This window comes from Hemitrygon akajei, chromosome 22, assembly GCF_048418815.1.
Source record: "Hemitrygon akajei chromosome 22, sHemAka1.3, whole genome shotgun sequence".
NCBI lineage: Eukaryota > Metazoa > Chordata > Chondrichthyes > Myliobatiformes > Dasyatidae > Hemitrygon > Hemitrygon akajei.
The window spans coordinates 16804806-16828715 of NC_133145.1; the positions used below are offsets into that span (position 1 = coordinate 16804806).

General features: G+C 40.6%; 1 protein-coding gene across 2 annotated transcripts in view; it reads left to right on the top strand.

The window, feature by feature from the left end:
• Window positions 1–23522, top strand: part of spata20 (spermatogenesis associated 20) — a 467506-nt gene extending 443984 nt beyond the window's left edge. For both annotated transcript variants that reach the window (XM_073026743.1, XM_073026744.1), the window contains exon 16: window positions 21758–23522. In XM_073026743.1, coding sequence (XP_072882844.1) covers window positions 21758–21928 — 171 coding nt within the window. In that variant the 3' untranslated portion in view covers window positions 21929–23522. The remainder of the gene's footprint in view (window positions 1–21757) is intronic.
• The last annotated feature ends 388 nt before the right edge of the window (window positions 23523–23910 follow it).

Genomic DNA, 23910 nt, shown 5'->3' on the forward strand with positions numbered 1-23910 from the left:
TCATTGGTAGTGATCTGCATAGGCTTTAAATAAACTTATCTGTATATTCATGCATATTATGGTTAATATAAAATATCTTTCATGTGAATATTCCTGATAAGTAATTAAGAAAGTCAGACTGGTTCCAATGCTAACAAAGTTGTGCATAACTATTCTTAAGAAGGCAGACTATTTAGTTTATTGCCTATCCATCGAATATAGGTGTAGGGTGGGATGAGGTAAAGCTTCTTCCAATTGTTGTGTGGAAAGTACACCTATTTAAATACTGATTCCTGAAGAAGGGTTTCAGCCCAAAACATCAATTGTTCATTTCTATGGATGCGGCCTGACCTGCTGAGTTCTTCAGGATTTTGTGTCTGTTACTTTGGATTTCCTTCTCGTGTTTACGATATAAAAGGTTCCTGCATAGTTAAAAGTGCATAAGGTTGAAACATAGAACATAGAAACATAGAAAATGTACAGCACCATGCAGCCCCTTCAGCCCACAAAGTTGTGCCGAACATGTCCCTACCTCAGAAATTACTAGGCTTACCCATATCCCTCTATTTTACTAAGCTCCATGTACCTATCTAAAAGCCTCTTAAAAGACCCTGTCATATGCACCTCCACCACCGTTGCCAGCAGCCCATTCCATGCACACTCCACTCTCTGAGTAAAATACTTACCCCTGATGTCTCCTCTGTACCTACTCCCCAACACATTAAACCTGTGTCCTCTTGTGGCAACCATTTCACCCCTGAGAAAAAGCCTCTGACTATTCACACAATCAATACCTCTCATCATTTTATACACCTCTGTCAGGTCACCTCTCATCCTCCGTCACTCCAAGGAGAAAAGGCCGAGTTCACTCAACCTGTTTTCATGAGGCATGCTCCCCAATCCAAGCAACATCCTTGTAAATCTCCTCTGCATCCTTTCTATGGCTTCCACATCCTTCCTGTAGCGAGTACGCCAAGTGGGGTCTGACCTGGGTCCTATATAGCTGCAACATTACCTCTCAGCTCCTAAATTCAATTCTACAATTAATGAAGGCCAATACACCGTATGCCTTCTTAACCACAGAGTCAACCTGCGCATCTGCTTTGAGCATCCTATGGACTCGGACCCCAAGATCCATCTGATCCTGCACACTGCCAAGAGTCTTACCATTAATACTATATTCTGCCATCATATTTGACCTACCAAAATGAACCACTTCACACTTAACTGGGTTGAACTCCATCTGCCACTTCTCAGCCCAGTTTTGCATCCTGTCAATGTCCCGCTGTAACCTCTGACAGCCCTCCACACTATCCACAACACTTCCAACCTTTATGTCATCAGCAAACCTACTAACCCATCCCTCCACTTCCTCATCCAGGTCATTTATAAAAATCACGAAGAGTAAGGGTCCCAGAATAGATCCCTGAGGCACACCACTGGTCACTGACCTCCTTGCAGAATATGACCCATCTCCAACCACTCTTTGCCTTCTGTGGGCAAGCCAGTTCTGGATCCACAAAGCAATGTCCCCTTGGATCCCATGCCTCTTTACTTTCTCAATAAGCCTTGCATAGGGTACCTTATCAAATACCTTGCTGAACTCCATATACACTACATCTACTGCTCTTCCTTCATCAATGTGTTTAGTCACATCCTCAAAAAATTCAATCAGGCTCGTAAGGCACGACCTGTCCTTGACAAAGCCATGTTGACTATTCCTAATCATATTATACTGCTCCAAATGTTCATGAATCCTGCCTCTCAGGATCTTCTCCATCAATTTACCAACCACTGAAGTAAGACTCAGTGGTCTATAATTTCCTGGGCTATCTCTACTCCCTTTCTTGAATAAAGGAACAACATCCACAACCCTCCAATCCTCTGGAACCTCTCCTGTCCCCATTAATGATTCAAGGATCATTGCCAGAGGCTCAGCAATCTCCACCCTCGCCTCCCACAGTAGCCTGGGGTACATCTCATCTGGTCCCGGTGACTTATCCAACTTGATGCTTTCTAAAATCTCCAGTACATCCTCTTTCTTAACATGCTCAAACTTTTCAGTCTACTGCAATTTTCTCAACTTTGGGGTTTTACTTATTGACATAGGTATGAGAGTGCCTAGCTAACAGAAATCAGATAGATGGGGAAAAATGCTAAAGTTGAGGGTGTACTTGATCCAGTTGGGGAGTCCAAGAAAACTGGGTGTGTTCAGCATGAGTGCATTACCATTCAGGACTGAGATAGAGAGAACCGTTTTAGTGAAAGACAGTTGTAAATATTTGGATTAATCTACATTGGAAGGAATGGATCTGCACTGGGTGTATGGTTCAAGCTGAGCAAAATATTGTTAGATTCTAAAGTAATGATGAATATATTAATCGTAAAAGAGGTTTAGGTTCAGCTGGGTTTTCATCACATAGAATAGCAGATACAATGATCTATACCTACTTTTATATTTTATCTACAGAGATTTCCTGATCTGCTTAGATTTCTCCAAGGATTGCCCTATTCTTTACAAATTTGCATGACCTTTCTGATCAATGCAATATTCTCCCCTTTTTTTTTACAAACTTGAGCTCCTAAACAAAAGTTTGCTTCAAATTTAAATGAACAATAACCTTGGACAGGAGTGACTAATTTGGTTGTACTGGAAAGTATGGGTGAATTTAAGTCATGGCTGAAAGATGGTTGTAGTTCGGAGCTGAATGTCCACAGTTACACATTGTATCAGAGGGATAGGAAGGTAAGCAGAGGGGGTGGCATGGCTTAGCCCGTAAAGAATGACATCAAATCATTAGAAAGATATGACATAGGATCGAAAGATGTTGAGGATTAAGTTAAGAAACTGCAAAGGTAAATGGACCTGGATGGCAGTTATATACAGGCCTCCAAACAGTGGACTACAGATTACAATGGGAAATAGAAAAGGTGCAACAAAAGGGCAATGTTATGGTAGTCATGAGATATTTTAACATGCAGATAGATTGGGAAAATCAGGTTGGTCATGGATTCCAAGAGAGTGAGTTTGTTGAATGTCTACGAGCTTTTTAGAGCAATCTGTCATTGAGCCTACTAGGGGATCAGCTATATTTGACTGGGTGTTATATAATGAAATGAAGGTGATTAAGGAGCCTAAGGTAAAGGAACTCTTTGGAGGCAATGATCATAATGTGATTGAATTCAACTTGAAATTTGATAGGGAGAAAGTAAAGTCTGACATATCAGTATTTCAGTGGAGTAAAATAAATTACGGTGGTAATAGGATATAGGATCGCTAGAAAATGAGGCTGGAGGAATAATAATGGGGGACAAGGAGATGGTAGATGAACTAAATGATTATATTGCATCAGTCTTCACTGTGGAAAACACTAGCAGTGTGCCAGGTGTGGACGAGTGTGAGGGAAGAGAAGTGAGTGCAGTTACTATTACAAGGGAGAAGGTGCTGAAAAAGCTGAAAGACCTAAGGGTACATAAATAAGTCACCCGGACCAAATGAACTGCATCCTAGGGTTATGAAAGAGGTATTGGTAGAGATTGTGGAGGCATTAGTAATGATCTTTCAAGAATCATTGGATTCTGGCATGATTCCAGAAGACTGGAATTTTGCAAATGTTACTCCACTCTTTAAGAAAGCAGGGAGGCAGCATAAAGGAAATTATAGACCAGTTAGCCTGATCTCAGTGTTTGGGAAGACATTGGAGTCAATTGTTAAGGATGAATTTATGGAGTACTAAGTGTATAGGACAGGATATGACAAAGTCAGCATGGTTTCCTTAAGGGGAAATCTTGCCTGACGAACCTGTTGGAATTCTTTGAGGAGATTACAAATAGGGTAGATAAAGGGGATGCAGTGGATGTTGTGTATTTGGATTTTCAGAGGGCCTTTGACAAGGTTCCACACACGAGGCTGCTTTCCAAGATAAGAGCTCATGGTAAAACATTAAAGTTACTAGCATGGCTAGAGCAGTGGCTGATTGGTAGGAAGCAGTGAGTGGGAATAAAAGGATCCTTTTTCTGGTTGGCTGCCAGTGAATAGTGGTGTTCTGCGGGGGTCAGTGTTGGGACTGCTTTTTATGCTGTATATCAATGATTTTGATGATGGAATAGATGGCTTTATTGCTAAGTTTGCAGATGATATGAAGATTTGGTGGAGGGGCAGGTAGTGATGCGGAAACAGGAAGCCTGCAGAAGGACTTAGATAGATTAGGAGAATGAGCAAGAAAGTGGGAAATGAAATACAATGTTGAAAAATATGTGGTCATGAACTCTGGTAAAATAAATAAATGTGCTGACTATTTTCTAAATAGGGAGAAAATCTAAAAATCTGTGATGCGAAGGGACTTGGGAGTTCTTGTGCAGAACACCCTAAAGTTTAAAGTGCAGGTTGAGTCGGTGGTGAGGAAGGCAAATGCAATGTTAGCGCTCATTTCAAGAGGTCTAGAATACAAGAGCAAGGATGTGATGTTGAGACCTTATAAGACACTGGTGAGGTGTCACCTTGAGTACTGTGGACAGTTTTGGGCTCCTTATCTAAGAAAAGACGTGTTGGCATTGGAGAGGGTTCAGACTAGGTCACAAGGTTGATTCCAGGGATGAAAAGGTTATCACATGAGGAATGTTTGATGGCTCTGGGCCTGTAGTCACTGGACTTCAGAAGGATGAGGGGGGTTCTAATTGAAACCTTTTGAATGTTGAAAAGCCCAGATAGAGTAGATGTGGAATAGATGTTTCCCTTGGGGGAGTCTAGGACAAGATGGTACAAGCTCAGGACAGAGGCACATCCATTAAAAACAGAAATGTGGAGACATTTCTTTAGCTGGAGGGTGGTGAATTTGCAGAATTGATTACCACATACAGCTATGGAGCCAGGTTGTTGGGTGTATTTAAGCCAGAGATTGGTAGGTTCTTGATTGACCATGGCATCAAAGGTTATGGAGAAAAGGCAGGGGAGTGGGGCTGAGGAGGGGGAAAAATGGAGCAGCCATGATTGGATGGCTGATCGGACTCAGTGGGGCAAATGGCCTAATTCTGTTCCTACATTTTATGGTTGTAATGCCCTGGTTAAACATTTTACTGCTATGCTGTAAGTGTTTCATGTTAGCAATTTTTTAAGAACAGTCTGTCCTGCTTTCAGTCTGTTTGGGTTTCAGCTGAAGATAAGAGGCTATATTATTCAACTCAGGAATGTTGTGTTAGCTAATCAAGGTGGTGGAACCGGGAGAAGGTTCTTGAGGATGCTGGGCGGAGAGGTTTTGTGATGGATACTGGTGTGGGTTGAGGTCTTTTTGGCAGGAGCTGGGGGAAGACAGGAGGGAAGATGGCTGAGGGTGCCATCCCGGTTGCACAGGGTGCTTTGTGCAGATGAATGGCTTCAAGGAGGGCGGAACAATACTCCCGTGAGGAAGTCTGTTTGTTCGAGATTGATTTCGAGCAACACTTGGAAGGTGGTGCGTGCTTTCACACAGACCAGGGATCGAATGTGTGAGTTACAGACGACTTCAAGATGAGCTCCAACTTAGGTGCACATTTGGAATGGGTTAACTGTAATGGGACCTTTTTTTTTACTTTTTTTCCTAATTGTTCAGTAAAGCTGACATTTGTAAATACAGTCGGTCCTCTTTATCCACAAGGGATTAGTTCTGGGACCCCTCGTGGATACCAAAAAATGCGGATGCTCAAGTCCCTTATTCAGCCTGTCTCAATACGGTGGACCTTAGGACCCAGCGAAACCCCAGAACTTATTTAACCTATCTCAGTGTGGTGGACATTAGGACCTGGCGGCGGAGCTCTGAATCCACAGTGTTTCTGTTCACGAAAATAATCACGGTTACGATTGAAAATAAAGTGGAAATAATAAAGCGATCGGAAAGAGGTGAAATGCCGTCGGTCATTGGAAAAGCGTTAAGCTACAGTCGGTCAACAATCGGAACAATTTTAAAGGATAAAGTGAGAAAGGTCCTGCCCCGATGAAAACTACAATTATTACTAAGCAACGCAGTGGTTTAATTATTGGGTTCTGGGTTTTTGGGTTTTTGATCCTCCACATCAACTGGGCATGGATGGAGAGCGCGCTCGGAAGTGGTCTGTCACTGGATCGAACTCGGGAACTTCCATTACCAAGCCTGGTACTGAAACATATGTTCTTAAATGTTTTATATGCATAGAAATAATAATAATAGAAATGACGCTAAATAATACCGGATGTACCTGTTCCGACTTACTTAGTAAGAGAAATTCCGATTTTTTTCGATCCCGATCCACGATAACCTATGCACATCCTCCCGTATACTTTAAATTATCTCTAGATTACTTATAATACCTAATACAATGTAAATGCTATGTAAAATAGTTGTTATACTGCATTGTTTAGGGAATAATGACAAGGAAAAAAAGTCTGTAATGCTCGACCAACAAGTGCTGGAAGAACACTTCCAGGTTTTCTCGATTTGCAGTTGGTTGAATTCACGCATGCGGAACTCGCGGATAAGCAGGGCCGACTGTATACTTTCTTTATAATTGTATGCAGTGTTATTTGATTGTCGATGGCTCTGGCATGGAGGCTGTATATTATTTCTTGACAATGGCTATTTGCACGGGGGCTGCATTTACAGTCACACAGATCAGGGTTTGGGTGGGCAATACATCCCAACTTTCCAGTTTTGGTGGGACCCAAGTCGTACTGATCATAGATGTACAGAGTCTGAGAAACTTGATTTTCTCACTGCTGAGTCCAGTGGCCGTTAGCACAGGGCTAACGTGCCATGTTTCATGGTCTTAAACCATTCCCCAACTATTCCATTAGCCTTGGCTGCCAACCAGTGTTCCACCAGTGATCGCAGCTCCTGAGACCTCCCCATCACTCTCATAATGGCTGGTTCTAACTCACAGCTCCAATCCTGCTGGAACCACAACCTTTTCCTGAGCCCAGGGCCTGGACCCTCACTACCAGCCATACTTCCTCCCCAATTCCGAAGACCAGGACATAATACTATTCAAAGTACTCACTACATATAACCCAAGAAAATACATGTGGCAAAACCAACCTCATAGATCCTTCACTCAGTGGCCACTTTATTGCACCTGCATATTAACGCAAGTATCTGATGAGCCAATCAGGTGGCAGCAACTCAATGAATGAAGACATGCTGACATGTTTAAGAGGTTCAGTTGTTGTTCAGACCAAGCATCAGAATGGAGAAGAAGTGCGGCTTAAGTGACTTTGACTGTGGAATGATTTTGGGTGCCAGACGGCGTGGTTTGATTATCTTAGAAACTACTGATCTCATGGGATTTTCACACACAATAGTCTAGAGTTTGCAGAGAATGGTGTGAAAAACAAAAGTGAGCAGGTGTTCTGTGGGCAAAAATGCCTTGTTAATAAGAAAGGTCAGAAGAGAATGGCTAGATTACCGGTAGTTCAAGCTAACAGGAAGGCGACAGTAACTCAAATAACCACACATTTCAACAGTGATGTGCAGAAGAGCATCTCTGAATGCACAACACATCAAACCTTGAAGTGGATTGGCTACAGCAGCAGAAGACCATGAACATATACTCAGTGGCTACTTTATTAGGTACAGGAGGCACCTTATAAAGTGGCCACTGTGAGTACTATCTGGTCTAAACTTCCCATCAGTCATGCACCATTCTGCCATCAACCCTGAGTTATGTGTCTATTCACGTCAAGGTATCCTACTTGTATTCTATGTTTCCACCAAGTATGTGCAGTTGTTGAAGGCACAGGACGTGACTTCATGGTTTCTAGAAAGGAATTACAGTATTTTTGTCCTTCATGGTGACGACAGCTGTAGCGCACATTTGTCTAATCCATAGTCCAATGCTTCTATTTTAAGATATTCCCAGGTATCTTGGCCATTGTTGCTCCCTTAATTAGCACCGCCAAAAATACAGTGCTGCTGTTTTAAGAAGTTTGACTAAGCAAAATACCCTCCACATTTATTCAGAAACAACAGGAACTTCCTGAGGAATACTTTGTAAGTATGCTAGATTTTCCTTTATCTATTATGCAAATTACTGTTGAAATGTGAAATTACTGTGTAATTTGCTTGCTAAAATCTCTTTACAATGTTTGCACTTGCTGTAAGAATAATTATTTGGATTGGCACACGCAATGAAAATGAAGCAATGTCTATCCTGCAGAGAATTTTCATTGAGTGTATTGTGGGCGATTTTTCAAAAGATGTGATTTCAGTGACATTGCAGCAATATAATTGTGGGCTGAGTAACACCGTGCACTGGAATGCATGACATGGTGCATTGAGGATGGGTGATAGGTTGAATAAGGTTGTGTAGTACAGTGCATCAGGTGAATAATGGTGTATCGGCTGTGTTATTGGCTGCATCTGATTTAAGAAGACGTGTGACAGCTCACTGGTAGTTCAGATGGCAAGAAATACGACTAAAAACATTAATTATAACAGCTTTTCTGAAGTAAATTGTGGTCAGCTGTTACCACAAACAATGAAGAACCAAGTGGAGGCGAAGCTGATTTGAAGGATAGGCCATGCGGGTATGTCGCAAGGCCGAGGGGCAACATGTTTGAGAGGGGGTAGCAGATGCAGACAGAGTACATATTACTGTCGCTGTTGGAGTGAATGATTTGGAGAGGAGTCGATGTAGAACAGTATTGATGCCCGTCTACCTAACCCGGGTGAGCGGTTGGATCACTCCAAGTGCCGAGCCAATTTGCTCAGATCGAGAACAGCTTCAGGCTGTGCAGCCCATGCATGTCACTGCACCGGAGCCCAGGTCCTAGAGCAAGGCACTGGTCGGTGCTTGGACAAGTTTTGTAACTGGAAGTGAAGAGTCAGGCTGATTTCGCTCGCTATCCTGTGATGTTCATTCCTCTCTCCAGCGGTTGTCGTCTCTGTGAGTTTTGTGGCATGTTTGCCCTGCTAATATGATGAACAGAGATAGCTAATATGAGTAGGCTGCAGCCTACTCCGACTGTTCTGGAGAGCAGATCTATGGACTAAGTCTGGTTTGGAATGTTGTTGATTGCTTCTATGGTTTGCATGATGTGTTTTGTTTTCCTCTTTTATGGTCTTTATTTTAATTGGCTTCTTTGGATTTCTGGCTTTGTGGCTGCCTGTAAACAAACAAATTTCAAAGTGTATAGTTTATACATTCTGTGATAATAAATGTGTTTGAATCTTGAATCTTGAATCTAGGCTGTGTAAAGCAGAACATTGGAGCTGGGTAATACATGTATCCAAGCTGATAGTGCAGTGCATCCAGTGGATGATGTAGTGCACTGGGGCTGGGTGAGACACAGTGCACCAGGGGGTAGTGCTGCAGTGCATTAGTGGATAATGCAATGCTTCAGGTCCATAATACAGCACATTGAGGCAGGGTGATATAATGCAGTGGTAGGGATACACTCCAGCAAGGAATGTTTTCAACTGCCGAAACAGTGTGGAGAATATAGCAAAAATAATGAAAACGTTACACCTGCAGATCTAGTTAGAGTGGAAAAAGGTACCTTCTACACCTCTGGATCATTCACAGCATGTTTAGATATAGAATAATTCTTCTATCGTTAGTCCAGCTGAAGAAGTGTTCCAACTGGAGCAATGTTTATTCCTTGCACTGATTATCTAGTGTCCTCTCTCCAGCTGCTGAGCTTAGGCCAGGTATTCTTCAAATACGTGCCCCGGAGCCTGTGTGTCTCCCACTCCTCCACTTTGTCTTGTTGTCTTTCCAATCTTTTTTTTTGTTTATTGTTAACTTCTTTTGAGATTTTTTTTATCCTATGTTCTCCTTTATATCACTTCTTACCATAATCTCTTTCTTTTCTTATTAAGAACATTTCTTTTCTCCTGGGAATCCCTTTGTGACGAAGAAACAGTTTGACATTACGTTACCTATGACATTAGCCCTTTTCACTTCCCAGAGAAAAATTTTGTTATATTCAGTGGAAGTCACTTGTTAATAATAGCAGCATTACACAATGTGTGAGTAAAGCACTGAAGAACCTTCAGCTCTGAATATGCTGACCTCTGGAGCAATGTTGACTTCCTTCTCTAAAATCTCCTGAGGCTATTGCTATGCACTTTCTAGCAAGGCAACACAAACAACTGTAACATCACATATCTATTTCCCATGACCTTTGATATCCAAGTTGTAAAAGCATTCTCTCTCTTATACTGATTGGCAAGATATATCTCATTTCTTATCAATTTTTATGGAAAAGTTCTGCCCAGTCCTCAATCTGCAGAGACATCTGTTTTAACTCTTCAAAAGACTGCCTTACTCAAAGTCATCATTTCAATAAAAGTTAGCAGCCCAAAGATAGAGAGTACTTTGTCATGTAATGTTTATTTGAACATGATGTACACCATATTAGAACATAAGAAATCGGAACAGGAATGGGCCACTCCTCCATTTATTGATCTGATCTTGTCCTTAACTATGCGTTCCTGTCTGTTCACTATGACTTGACTCCGAACTCCTCACTTTTGGCCTCAATTATATTCAGCCTCCACAGTCCAAGGTAGAAAATTCTAAATAGCCGAACTGCCCCCAAGAGACGAGATTCCTCACCATCTCTGTCTTCATGAGTGACTTCTATTATGATCCAATGCCCTGGTTGCAGATTCCACTACAAAGAGAATCATCTTTTTAACATCCACTCTTAGAATCTCATGTATTTTGATAAGGCCATCAAATTCAATATAGCAAGTTATGTAGAGCACTGGCAGATGGGGCTCATCAGTCGTGGCTGGCAGCTCATCTAGGAGAAGGAAAACTTTGATCTCAAACCTACACTGTCCTGCAGCTATACCCATTCATGGGGAAGGCTTCAGAAGTAAGACCTGAGGGAAAAGTCCAGAGCTGGAGTCCCTAAGGTAGTCCTACATTGAGTTCAATGCAGACTGGCAACTCCTGCGACACTGTTGATCCCAACTGTGTTGGTCTATGCCGTTCCTTTGGTTTCATCAGATGCGTGGAGAAGGGGAGCTTGCTACATGGGCATCAGCTTGCTCTCCATCTCATACTGCCCAGGCTTGTTTATCTAGACAGCTAGAATGCAATATCCATGGTCAACTCTGACCGACAGTGGCCCTCACTCGGTCAGAGCACCACCAAGTATCAAATAAATAGAGACATGATAACAAATAGAGAATGGAAACCTTAATGAATGACTCAAGAATTCTAAATATATGGAGAGCAGGAATTCTGTCACAAGTGCCCTAGATCCCTGAAAACCAGAATCTCTAGGAGCCATGGCAACAAAATACAACCCTGGAGATCAAAGACTCTAAAGTTTGGGCCCTATAATGTATTGAGACTAGGAATCCTATCAGAAATGGAGTCTAGGAGTTGGAAACATTGATACAGGCCAACATATAACTCTGGAATACTAAGGCAACTTTGTCCATTTCGCTCCCACAGATATGCAGGGGTTATAAAATGCAGCAGAATCAGAGAGCCTGTGACCTCGTTTTTTCTTGTTCCGTGTGGATTAGTAATATGTGGTTTGTCAGCTGACAATGAATTTTGCCTCATCTAAAAAGTCTGATAAACAACAACTTTTATATGTATAAGATAAGATGTCCCAAGGTAGGTTGAAGGAGCATTATCAAAACAATATTTAACATAAAAGATGTTCCAAGGCAGATGACAGGAGTTTGGTTGAAAGGAATTTAAAAGAGAGAGAGAGAGAGAGAGAGAGATTTTCAGAGCTGAGGGTGAACAGAAAACACAATAATTAATTTTGGTATAATAGACACAGAGGTTGCAAAGAGGTAACACTTAGCCATCACCAAAGGTTGTTGGGACTGGAAGTGGTCATGGAAATTGGGAAGAACAAGTTCAAGAAGAGATTTCAAGATATGGATGAGAATTATAAAATTGAGATTCAATGTAGTTTAGTGAGCAGAGGGCATGGCAAACAAAATTTAGAAATAGGATTAAAAAATAGAATGTAGTTTAAATGTTTAACAGGTGGGAATTTCAGGTAAGAGACAGATAGGAGGAGTGTGTAACTGATAAGTGAGAGCATTTATAATGTGGCTTCAATGTACTGTAAGAGAGCCAAGACTCAATTACTGAAATATTGTGTAATCAAATACCGGTAGTTACCGTGAAGCTAAGAGAAACCCACAGAGGCATGGATATTAGAGTGTTTTGCACCAAAGACACTGGTTTGTACGGATTACTTCACTAAAACATCCATATTTAAAATAAACAGTAACTTAGCACTGCAACAAAAAAAAACTGCTATTAACATTTGGAGATTCAAATAATATCCTAAAAATACTCAACTGGTTAGGCAGTATCTGTTGAGACAAAGGGAGTTAATGTTTCACAGTGAAAACTTCCATTGGAACTGTAGGGGAAATGACTTCAGAGGTACTTACAGTTTGCAATGGTGTCAAATATAGAACCTAGCACTTATAGAATCTTAAGCATTATGTTTATTTTGGGTTGAGACAACAGTGTCAAGATCTACCAAACACATCTCCAGACATCCATTGTAAAGAGGTGACACATTCTGAGATTATACTTACCAGCTCTGGATATTTTCCCTATTGGAATTACCTAGAACTAGGGAGTGTCATTTCAGAATAAGGGCTTTCCCTTTTAAGATAGAACTGAGTAATTTTTTTCCACTAAGGAGTTTTGCATCTTTGCAATCTTGACCCAAGAGAACTGTGGAGTCAGAGCCATTGAATATATCCAAGGCTGAAACTGATAGACATTTAAGCTATTAAGGAGTCAAGGAGAAATGGAATGAGAGTGATGCTGAAGCCAAGAATGGATTAGCTATGATATTCTTGGAAGATGGAGCAGGTTTGAGGGGCTGCTTGGCCACTCTTGCTCCTGTTTCTTATGTTCTTAAGAAATAAATAACAACTAAGTTCCAATGAATTCCTTTAAAAAAACTAATTAAGGTAACTTCCAATTTGTTTTTACACAGAGAATGGTTGATAATCTGGAATGGGCTGATAGAGGAGGTGGTGGAGCAATGATGAGGCCTCACTTGAGAGTATCGTGAGCAGTTTTCAACCAGTTGTCTATGAAAGGATGCGCTAACATTGGAGAGGGTGGTGAATGTGGAATTATTTGCCACAGGCAACTGTAGAGGCCAAGTTTTTATGTATTTTTAAGGCAGAGGTTGATAGATTCTTCATTAGTCAGCATGAAGGGATACAAAGAGAAGACCGGAGATTGGGGCTGACAGGAAAAATGGATCAGCCATGATGAAATGGCAGAGCAGACTCAATAGGCCGAATGGCCTTATTCTTCTCCTATATCTTATAATCATGATGCTTATGAGGCATTTAGACAAGCACTTGAATAAGAAGGGTAAAGAAGGATATGGGCCTAGTGTGGACAAGTGGAATCAGTGTACATGGGGAAAAAATTTGACATAGGCACAGTGGACCAAAAGTTCTGTTTCAGTGCTGTATGATTCAATGACTCTGAAAAGCTTTTGGAGCAAAGAATGTGGAAAGTGCAGAGTCACACACCAAGATCTCTATAGGCCTTCAGCTGCCCTGAGTCTCAGCTCTTCCTTTGTCTCTCCTTATAAACTACTCTATTGTCCAAACGCTTGGTTTTCAGCCTTGTGCGACTGAGTTTCATATTTTATTTAATCAAACTCTTGTGTAGACTTTTAGGACTTCTCACTGCATTAAAGGTGCTATTAATATGAGTTATTTCTAACATTAAGCACTATTTTGGCAATAGCGAAATGTCAGGCAGTATTTTAGAAAGGCAGTAACTCCTGTACGAACCCTCCCAAGTTTTATCACCAATGTGTTTCAAGTAATTATAAAGAAGTTTGTGTTGGTGAGAAGGTGTTTGATTTTGTGTAATGAACAGATGGTAAGTTTTGAATAGGCTATTGCTCATGGTGCACTGGGCTATATTCATACTTGACATCTCTTTGAACTTTTCTGGAGTATCTATCAATGAAAATTCCTCATTCAAGGGAGTGTCAAAAATGCCAATATACTTGCCTCAGCTACTTGTATGCCTAGTTGGAGAATGGGTCTGAAATTCTCAGGGTCAGTTAAAATTGGAGCTCCCAATGATAAAGCTCTAGGTGGGATTCTTCTGGACACCAAACAACTCTACATTCATTGTTTGTGAAGTATTTCTCAGCAGTACATTAGCCCAAATTTTTTCACCTGTGTAAAGTATAATTTTAATTATCCAATAATGAGCCTGTAATCTTTTGTATGATTGATATTCTGTGACTGAATGCACTTCCCCCACCCACCCCAATTTCAACCAGAAATAAATTATAGAATCACATTGCCTAGAAAAGGCCACCCATTATGGCCATTATATCCGCACTGGCTGGCTGAAAGACCAATTGTGTTGTGATAGAATATGGGCTTTTATCTTTGCTTCAGTTTGAGACTGATATCCCAGTTTTGATAAACACAGTTCATTTTGGATATTTAATGAAAGCTCATTTAATAATTTCCTTCAATTTTTGATCTCATTTTGTATAACAAATCAAAACTTTGATGGAGTCATAGATACAATATGTTTACACACTGATACAGTGAGTTATGTGGGGAAGTTGTTCTTTGGTTTCAAAGCCACTTGCCCTGATTAGTAACAGAGTTATTATTGTCTCGTACCAAACTATGCTAAAAACATTTTTTTGTATGGTATCCATGCAGATGACTTCATCATGTTCGACAGCACAAGGAAAAGCATTTACAGAATGCAGAATAATTAGTACAGGTCCAATGCAGGGAAACAATAAGGTGCAAGGCTATAATGAGATAGATTGTGAGGGCAAGAGTCCATCTTTTCATACTAGGAGACTGTCAGTAGTCTTATAACATTGAAGTTTGTCTTTGAGCTGGTGGTATGAGCTTTCAGGCTTTTCTATCTTCATCTTATAGGAGGGGGCAGAGGAGAGAATGTCTAAGGTGCATTGTCTTTGGTTATATTGACTGCTTTACCAAGATGGCAAGAAGTGTACAGTACGCAGTCTATAAAATGGAAGTTGATTTCTGTAATGTGCTAAGCTGTGTCCACAGCTCTCTGCAGTTTCTATTGATCCTAGGCAGAGCAGTTGCCATACCAAGACATAATGCATCCAGATAAGTAGAACACTTTAAATGGTGGATCCGTACATTAATCAGTGACAGTTGAAGAGAACATGCCAAAATTTTTTTAGCCTTCCTCAAGAAGTAGAGGTACTGATGCATTCTTGACCATGGCATCTACATTGTTGGGCCAGGACAGGCTATTGACGATGTTCACTCTCAGGAACTTGACTTTAGAAGAATATGCATCTGGGAGCTGCTGGAGATGGCTAATGTTAGTGTACGTTGTGAGGAAGATGCGGAGGAGATATAAGCAGGCTGTGGGAAAGCATGAAGACATAGCAGATGGAATGTAATGGAGAAAGGTATGGGGTTTGTGAAAAATGTATCTGCAATATATGGGATTTTTCTCTTGTTTTGGACACCACTGTTTTACTTCCCTATTACACCACCATCAGGCCACTCTCCATCCTCCAAAAGCTTAATTTTACAGCACCAAATATTTTAATTCTGATTCCCATTCCTGTTCCGACATGTTGGTCCATAGCCTCCTCTTGTGCCAAGATGAGGCCACCATCAGGGTGGAGGAGCAACACCTTATATTCCAACACGTATAGCATCTGCAGTGTACCGTACTTTATATTTAACTTATATTCCATCTGTTAGCCTCCAAACTGATGGCATGAATATCAATTTCTCCTTCTGGTAAAATATTTATTTTCCCTCCCCTCTTCTATTCCCTACTCTGGCCTCTTACCTCTTCTCTCCTTCCTATCACCTCCCCCTGGTTCAAATCCTCCTCCCCTTTCTCCTATCAGATTCCTTTTTCTCCAGCCCTTGACCTTTCCTACTCACCTGGCTTCACCTATCACCTTCTAGTTAGCCTCCTTTCACTCTCCTGCCTTTTTATTCTGGTGTCTTCCTCCTTCCATTTCAGTCCTGAAGAAGGTCTCAGCTGGAAACGTTGACTGTTTATTTATTTCCATAGATGTTGCCTGTCTTGCTGAGTTCCTTCAGCACTTTTTTTGTATGTTACCCTCCAGTATATGCTAGAAATAAACTAATCCACAGTCTGTGTACAGCGTTCCAAACAAAAGGCAGAAGTCCTCCATGGTAGCATTTATACTGCAGCTACAGAGTTTCTTTGCTGAATATGGATCAGATTTTCCAAATAAGGTTTCCACATTTTTAATCAGTTAAAATCAAATAATTCAAGCTGTACATATAATCCCACTCCTCTGCAGTTCCTCATAGCCCTGAAAACTTAGCCTCTCAATGCAGCAATACAATTTCATTTTACAATTTTGTACGCAATCTATTTGCTATTTGACACATTGTGTTAAGAACATAAGAATTAGAACGAGCAGGCTATTGAGTCCCTTGTGCTTACTCTGCCGTTAAGTAAGATTAAAGCATATAATTTACCTCAGCACAATTTTTCTGCACTAACCCTGTCCCCCGGTTCCTTTTATATTAAAAAATGTACCAATGGTATGAAAACAAGCAGAAACTCTCCAGAGTAGCTACAGATTGTATCAGAAAACATAGCTTTGAAGTTAAAAGAGGCTCCGACTCCCACGTCACAGATCCTGTGCAGTCTAGAGGAACAAACTATGATGTTTAGGCTCTCCAGTGCCAGGCTCTTGATTAAAAAGTAATTGGGGTTGTTTGTAAATTCCTGGTTCCATGTTACCAAGGTCATAAAACAAAAAAAAGCAATCAAGAACCTTTCAGGAATTTGAGGTGTGACATCAGAGTTCTGATGAACCAACAAGAAGTGGAAATGTTATAAAACACTGGTGTGGAATACATGAACAAGATTCCAAAAATATGAGGGTGTCATGGGGCAGAAGTGAGGTATAGTTGCTATTACTAAGATGAAGGTGCTTGAGAAACTGAAAGATCTAAAGGTAGCTAAGTCACCTGGACCAGATAGACTACACCTCAGCTTTTTGAAAGAGGTAGCTGAAGAGATTGTGGAGACATATTTTGAGAATCACTAGATTCTGGAATGGTTCTGAAAAACTGGAAAATTGCAAATGTCACTCCTTTTAAGAAGGGAAGGAGGCAGAAGAATGGAAATTATAGGCCATTTAGCCTGACTTTTGTGGTTGCAAAGATGTTGGAGTCCATTATTAAAGATAAGGTTTCAGGGTACTTTAAAGTAGGCCAAAGTCAGCATAGATTCCTTAAAGGGTCAAATCGGTTGGAATTACTTGAGGAAGTAACAAGCAGACTAGACAAAGGAGAGTCAATGGATTTTGTTTACTTGAATTTTCAGAAGGTCTTCGACAAGGTGCTGCACATGAAGCTGCTTAACAAGATCAGAGCCATGGCATTGCAGGAAAGATACTAGTACGGATAGAAGATTGGCCGACTGGCAGGAGCAAAGAGACGGAATAAAGGGGGCCTATTCTAGATGGCTGCTGGAGACATTTCCCTCTCAGCCAAGTGTCCTGCCTTTTCACATATCCCTTTATGCCCTCATTAATCAAGAATCTATCAACCACTGCCTTAAATATATCCAATAACCTGGCCTCCACAGTCACCTGTGGCAATGAATTCTACAGATTCACCATCCTCTGGTGAAAGAAATTCCTCCTCATCTCTGTTCTAAATGTATGTCCCTCAATTCTGAGGCTGTGCCCTCTTGTCTTACACTCCCCAACCATAAGAACATCCTCTGCACATCCACTCTATTGAGGCCTTTCAATATTTGATAGGTTTCAGTGAGGCCCCTCTCATTCTTTTGAATTCCAGTGAATACAGGCCTAGAGTCATCAGATGCTCCTCATATGATAAGTATTTCAATTCTTTTGTCCATTTTCCCTTGCACAAAGTCATGCTGGCTGTCAACAATCAGCTTTTCCATTTCCAAATACATATGAATAATATCGCTTAGAATTTTCTCCAATAGCTTCCCTACCACTGATGTATTTCTCTCCAGCCTATAATTACCTGACTTATCCCTGCTTTTTTCTTAAATAGAAAGAATTTGACCTGTGACCAAATAAAATAGACATACTACTGCCAGGCCCTTGGTGTCCCCTCCCTCTTTCTCATAGCATCCTGTGAAAGATCTCACCTGGCCAAGGGGATTCATCTATGCTTATCTGTTCTAGGGCATCCAACACCTCCACCTTAATACTGACATGCTCCAGACTTTCAGTATACCCCTTCCCCGCATCTCCTAGCTCTATAGATACTTCCTTTGATCTCGAAGAAGATCCACCCTTTCTCTTCTTGCTTCTAATATACTTACAGAATGTCCTGGGATCCTCCTTTACCTTACTTGGCAAGAATGTTTCATTGCCCCTTTTTGTCCTCTTTATTTCTTTTTAAATTCTCTCCTCCAGTCTCTGCATTCCTCAAAGGGCTCATTCATTTCCAGTTCCTTACTCCTGATACATATTTTGTTTTTATCCCCCTAATTAAACCTTCAATATCATTTGTCACCCAAAGTTCTCTAATCCTGCCTTCTTTGCCTTTCACCCTTCCTAGAACATGCTAGCCCTGAACTCCTCCAGAAACTTTGAAAGATTATCACTTTTTAGATGTCATTTTACCCACATGCAGCTGCTTCCTATCTACTTTGCCACATCCTCTGTTGAAATCAGATTTCTCCAAATTTAGGATTTTTAAATTGAGGGTCAGCATCCTTCTCCACAACTACCTTAAAACTTACAGTATTAAAGTTGCCAAATTAAAACCACCAGCACAGTTTAACTTCCCAGGAGTAAGAGGAATATCTCTCTGCCTTTAAGGGTTTTGTCATATGGCCTTGCATTTCAATCCATGTCCACGTTGGTCTGTCCTCCAGCAGCTTTTCTTCCCATTTTAATCAACCTCTGAAAACTGATAGATATTTTGAAGGTGAAATACTTTGTACCCCTCCTTCCTCTTCCAAGTTAATTTATTAAATTATCTTTGATTTAGTTGAAGGAACTTTTAACTTCCTTCGCATCCAGCATGAACAGCTAAAATATTGTTAAATTGCAAAGATCTGCCATCCCAATCAATCCCTGCTTGCCTTTGTCTTAGGTGAGATCTTTTTTACCTGTTCAAGATACAGTCAGCGCTCCTTATCTGCAGGTTCCGCATGCGCGGATTCAACCAACCGCAGATCAGGAAAACCCGGAAGTTCTCTCTCCAACAGTTGTCGTTTGAGCATGTACAGTATAACATGCATGTTATATAATGAGCATGTTCTTGTAATTATTCCCTAAACAATACAGTATAACACCTATTTACATAGCATTTACATTGTATTAGGTATTATAAGTAATCTAGAGAAGATTTAAAGTATATGGGAGGATGTGCATAGGTTACCGCGGATCGGGATTTAAAAAAAAACGGAAGTCGGAACAGGTACATCCGGTATTATTTAGCGTTAGTCAAATGTTTGTCTTAGTATATAGTATATATTTTACCTTTCTATGCATATAAAACACTTAAGAAAACATATGTTTTCAATAATTAAACCACTGTGCTGCTTAGTAATAATAGTAGCTTTCATCGGGGCAGGGCCTTCACATGCTCCATTATTCTCACTCTATCCTGACTGCAGCCTAATGCTTTTCCAATGACCAATGGCGTTTCACCTTTTTCCGATTGCTTTATTATTTCCACTTTATTTTCAATCGTGATCATTTTCCGGAAAAGAAACACGGCAGGCGGCGGGTCCCAAGTTCCATCAGGTCCTAAAGTCCACCACACTGAGACTGGTTAAATAAGCTCCGGTGCTCCGCCAGGCCCTAAAGTCCACCGCACTGAGACAGATTAAATAAACTCTGGTGCTCCACCGGGTCCTAAAGTCCACTGCACTGAGACAGGTTAAGTAAGCTCCAGAGCTCCACCAGGTCCTAAAGTCCACCGACTTGAGCATCCACATTTTTTGGTATCCGCGGGGGGTCCTGGAACCAATCCCCCATGGATAAGGAGGGTTGACTGTACCTATCAGAGCAACATTCAAACTTGATTAACACATGAATATTGAGTCCTTCAGTGATAACTAAAGCTCCAAATTGTCTCCTAAGGAGAGAGTTTTAAAGTAAATCAGAGCTTTCCTTTGGTGCACTCAACAGTCAAATAGTACTTCAACCTCCAGTCAGGTTATGAACTCTCAACTTCGCGAAGGGAGAATGCTGCAAATCCATTAACTGATGGCGTAGCATTGCTAGAGTTCATGACTTATTGCCAGCCTCTTAAATATCAGCTGTCAAAATTCACCCCATGGGGGAGCAAGCTGTAGCTGGCCCCATTTACTTTCCATATTCTGAATCACTGATAGCAGCACTCTGCTTTAAGATGGCTTTTATCAATGCCTGTCAATGAGGGAGAGTGGAGGCACATGCAGAGCAGAGTTGTTTTATTCTTGCTGTCCTGCTGATTGGGATTAATCTATAAACTATTTCTGGTCTGTTACTTGTGCACATTGTCCAGCCTCTGCCATCTGTCAGTCTCTCTGCTCCAGTCAATTGGCCTAAAGTGGCTGACTGATAAGGAAAATATGGCACTTAAGTGGATAGGAATTGAAATTCAACGTCCAAACAATTCTCTTTAGTACTTGCACTCCAGAATTTCTGATGATGGAGAAATGTTTTGCTGTTTGAATAAGAACTTGGTATTTATGATATCAATCCTACAATACATTATATAAAAGGGCTGATAAAAAAGTCTTAGAAATATTGAGCAAATCTGTGGAAAGGAAAATAATTAAATATTTCATTAGAAGTAGAAAAGGTTGATACTATAATTTCAATGGTTTAATGGTTCAGTTTAATATCAGAGAATTTATACAGCGTGTGGCGCTTGGCCAAATGGTTAAGACATTGGACTAGCGATCTGAAGGTCGTGAGTTCAAGCCCCAGCCGAGGCAGCGTACCTTGAACAAGGTATTTAACCGCACATTTGCTCCAGTCCACCCAGCTGAAAATGGGTGGACTGGATAACCTCATGATAGGGGTCGTCGCTTCACGCCACGGAAACTGGCATAAGCACCGGCCCATGAGCCTATAAGGCTCGGGACAGACTTTAACTTTAACTACTGTATACAGTATACAACCTGAAATTCTCACTCTTTGCAGACAGAAGAAAAACCCCAAAGAATGAATGAATGAATGACAGAAAACATTAGAACCCCAAGGCCCATGCAAAAGCAGTAGCAAAAACATTCCCCCCCATCACTTACTCCAGCAAAAAGCATCAACCCAGCAAAGACTAAACTGAAAGTAGTAAAGGTGATCGCCTTTTCACTTGTCTGGGAATAGAAGATACAAAGATGCCATGAAAAGGAGAGGGTGGAGCTTTTTGATGGTTGGTGGACAGGGCATGGTCCTTGTTACACAGCAGTAAGATGTATATACACGCATATATTGCCCGGGTGTTAAACACACTGTTGATGTAAGTAAGGTAAGGTGATCTGATCGTGTTGGACCAGCAATCAGAAGTTTGGGGTTGAAATCAGTTTAGCATAACAAGTAGTGGAACTGAATTCAATTCTGGTAATTTTGTGCTGGCAATTGAAAAATAATTATTTTGGGTACCTGGATGAAATTTATACCACATAGTTGATTCTTAATAGTTTCAGGGTAACTCCTGTTGATGCAATAATATTATTGGCTCTGGCACTCGTATCCCAACAAAAGAAAGGGTAATGTGACATGATTAGCCCTGATTTTTGTTGTATTGGTTCTGTAATACATTGTTCTAATGAAGGTTTTCTTTTCTTCCATTAGATATTACTTCTGGCAGATGGGAACTCTGAGAGCTTCTTGTATCAGACCCTGCCGTTCCTGTCTACCTTAGAATTGAAAGATGGCAAGGCTACAGTCTACATTTGCCAGAACTTCAGCTGTTCGCTGCCAGTTACCTCAGCTGCCGAGCTCAAAGCATTACTTATTAAATGATGTGACAGTAACTCAGCACAAAGACACGGAGCAACAACAGACAAATTGCTTACTATAAATGCCTGTGAATATTGTTGATTTTCAATACTTTATTTAATCTCAGGAGAAAAATTTTGTGCAGGTCGAAATGATCTTCAGCTTAGTGTGATGGCACAAAACGGGTAATCATTTTATTTCCAATAGTAGTTTTAATTTCAGAATCAAAATTCGAATCAGAATCCAGTGTAATATTACCGATATTTTGTGAAATTTGTTGTATGCAGCAGCAATATATTGGAATACATAATAATAAAAACTGAATTTCAGTAAGAAGTGTATATATAAATATATATCATATTAAAAATAAATTAAGTGCAAAATAAGTAGTGAGGTAGTGTTCATGGGTTCAATGTCCATTCAGAAATTGGATGGCAGAGGGGAAGAAGTTGTTTGTTCCTGAATCATTGAGTATGTGCCTTCAGGTTCCTGTACCTCCTCCCTGAGGTTTAATGAGGGCATATCCTGGGTCATAGTGGTCCTTAATGAATGATGCTGCCTTTCTGAGGCATCGTTCCCTTCAAGATGTCCTGGATGCTAGAGAAGCTAGTGCTTATGCTAGAACTGACTGAATTTACAACTTTCTGATCCTTGTAATATGTAGTAGTTCTGATAGTTGAGCAATTTGGCTGAGTTCATCTTTAGAATGATGTAATCAAACATAATCTAGTTTCTTGTATTTGAGGGAGCACTGGAGGCACCATTTTATGCATGACCTGTTAAATGGGGTCACTGCCTTTCCTCTGAACAAGATTAAATAATCCCATGGTATTATTTCAATGATGAGTATAGGAGATCACTCTGGCTTCCTGCCCAAATCCATCACCCAGTATTAAGTATAATTGCTGTTGATGGATCTTGCCATATATGACTTGAGTCCTTACACCAGTGACCGCAGACCAAATCTACATCGGTGGATTTAAAGGACTTTGAGATTTTATGAGATTGTGAAAGGCATTATGCTTTACCATCTTGGAAAATAGATAGTCTATTGAGCTGTCGGCACACTTCCCACTCTTTCATCATGGTTCTCCCAGTTGACTCCCCTTTCACCTTAATGGCACACTTTCCACCAGAACTCCCTGAGGCCCTTCCATCCATGAAGCAAGCTGTATTCTCTGCGTCACCTGAAAAAAAAGACATGTCATTTCCCCAAACCAATTCCCTTTTATTTTACTCAGTGCCATAGTTAGTCTATAACTTGGTTTGCTGGTATGTGATTCTTCTTCCATTTGCACTGTGCTCCAATCCCTGCCTCTATCATTATTCACCTTAATGAGCACTGAAGATAATGATGTTATGTATTACCATGCATGAACCAGAGCACATTCCTACTGATGGATTGGCCATGATTCATCCTGTGGATATAATTTGGACTTCAAATGCAAGTGCCTCATTAGTGGAGAATGACTTTTTAAATTGTAGGGTCAACATCGTATATCCCTTATGATTTCTGAAACTGGAACAAACTTGGGTTGGTGATATAACAAATAACAATGTTTTCCGAAAGAACAATTACCTAAAGATGAGATGCAAATAAATAATATTTCCCTGTGGACTTTCTCTGGTGAAGTTCCTTGCTGACATTATCTGTAAGATATTTCAAAACCACAGCTTGATAATTTTTGACTCCTTAAATGTTTGATAAGTACACCTGACATATTATAATGAACTGATTAAGATGCGTTAACAGATTAAGCATATGCCTGAGTCTGAATTCTGTTCTCCTTCATTAAATGCACATCAGTTATGTATATTTTGCTCATTTACCATTAATTCATCCCTTTTCTCTGCAACAAACAGAGTCAGTCCAGGGGAATGAAAGGGAAAACTCATCTCCCTGGACTGGTAATCTATAGAACTCCAACTCTAGTTCCAAATTTAAGAGCTGATTCCACGGGAATGAAAGGGGAAACTCATCAGGAAGGACCACATTGCCCCTGTTT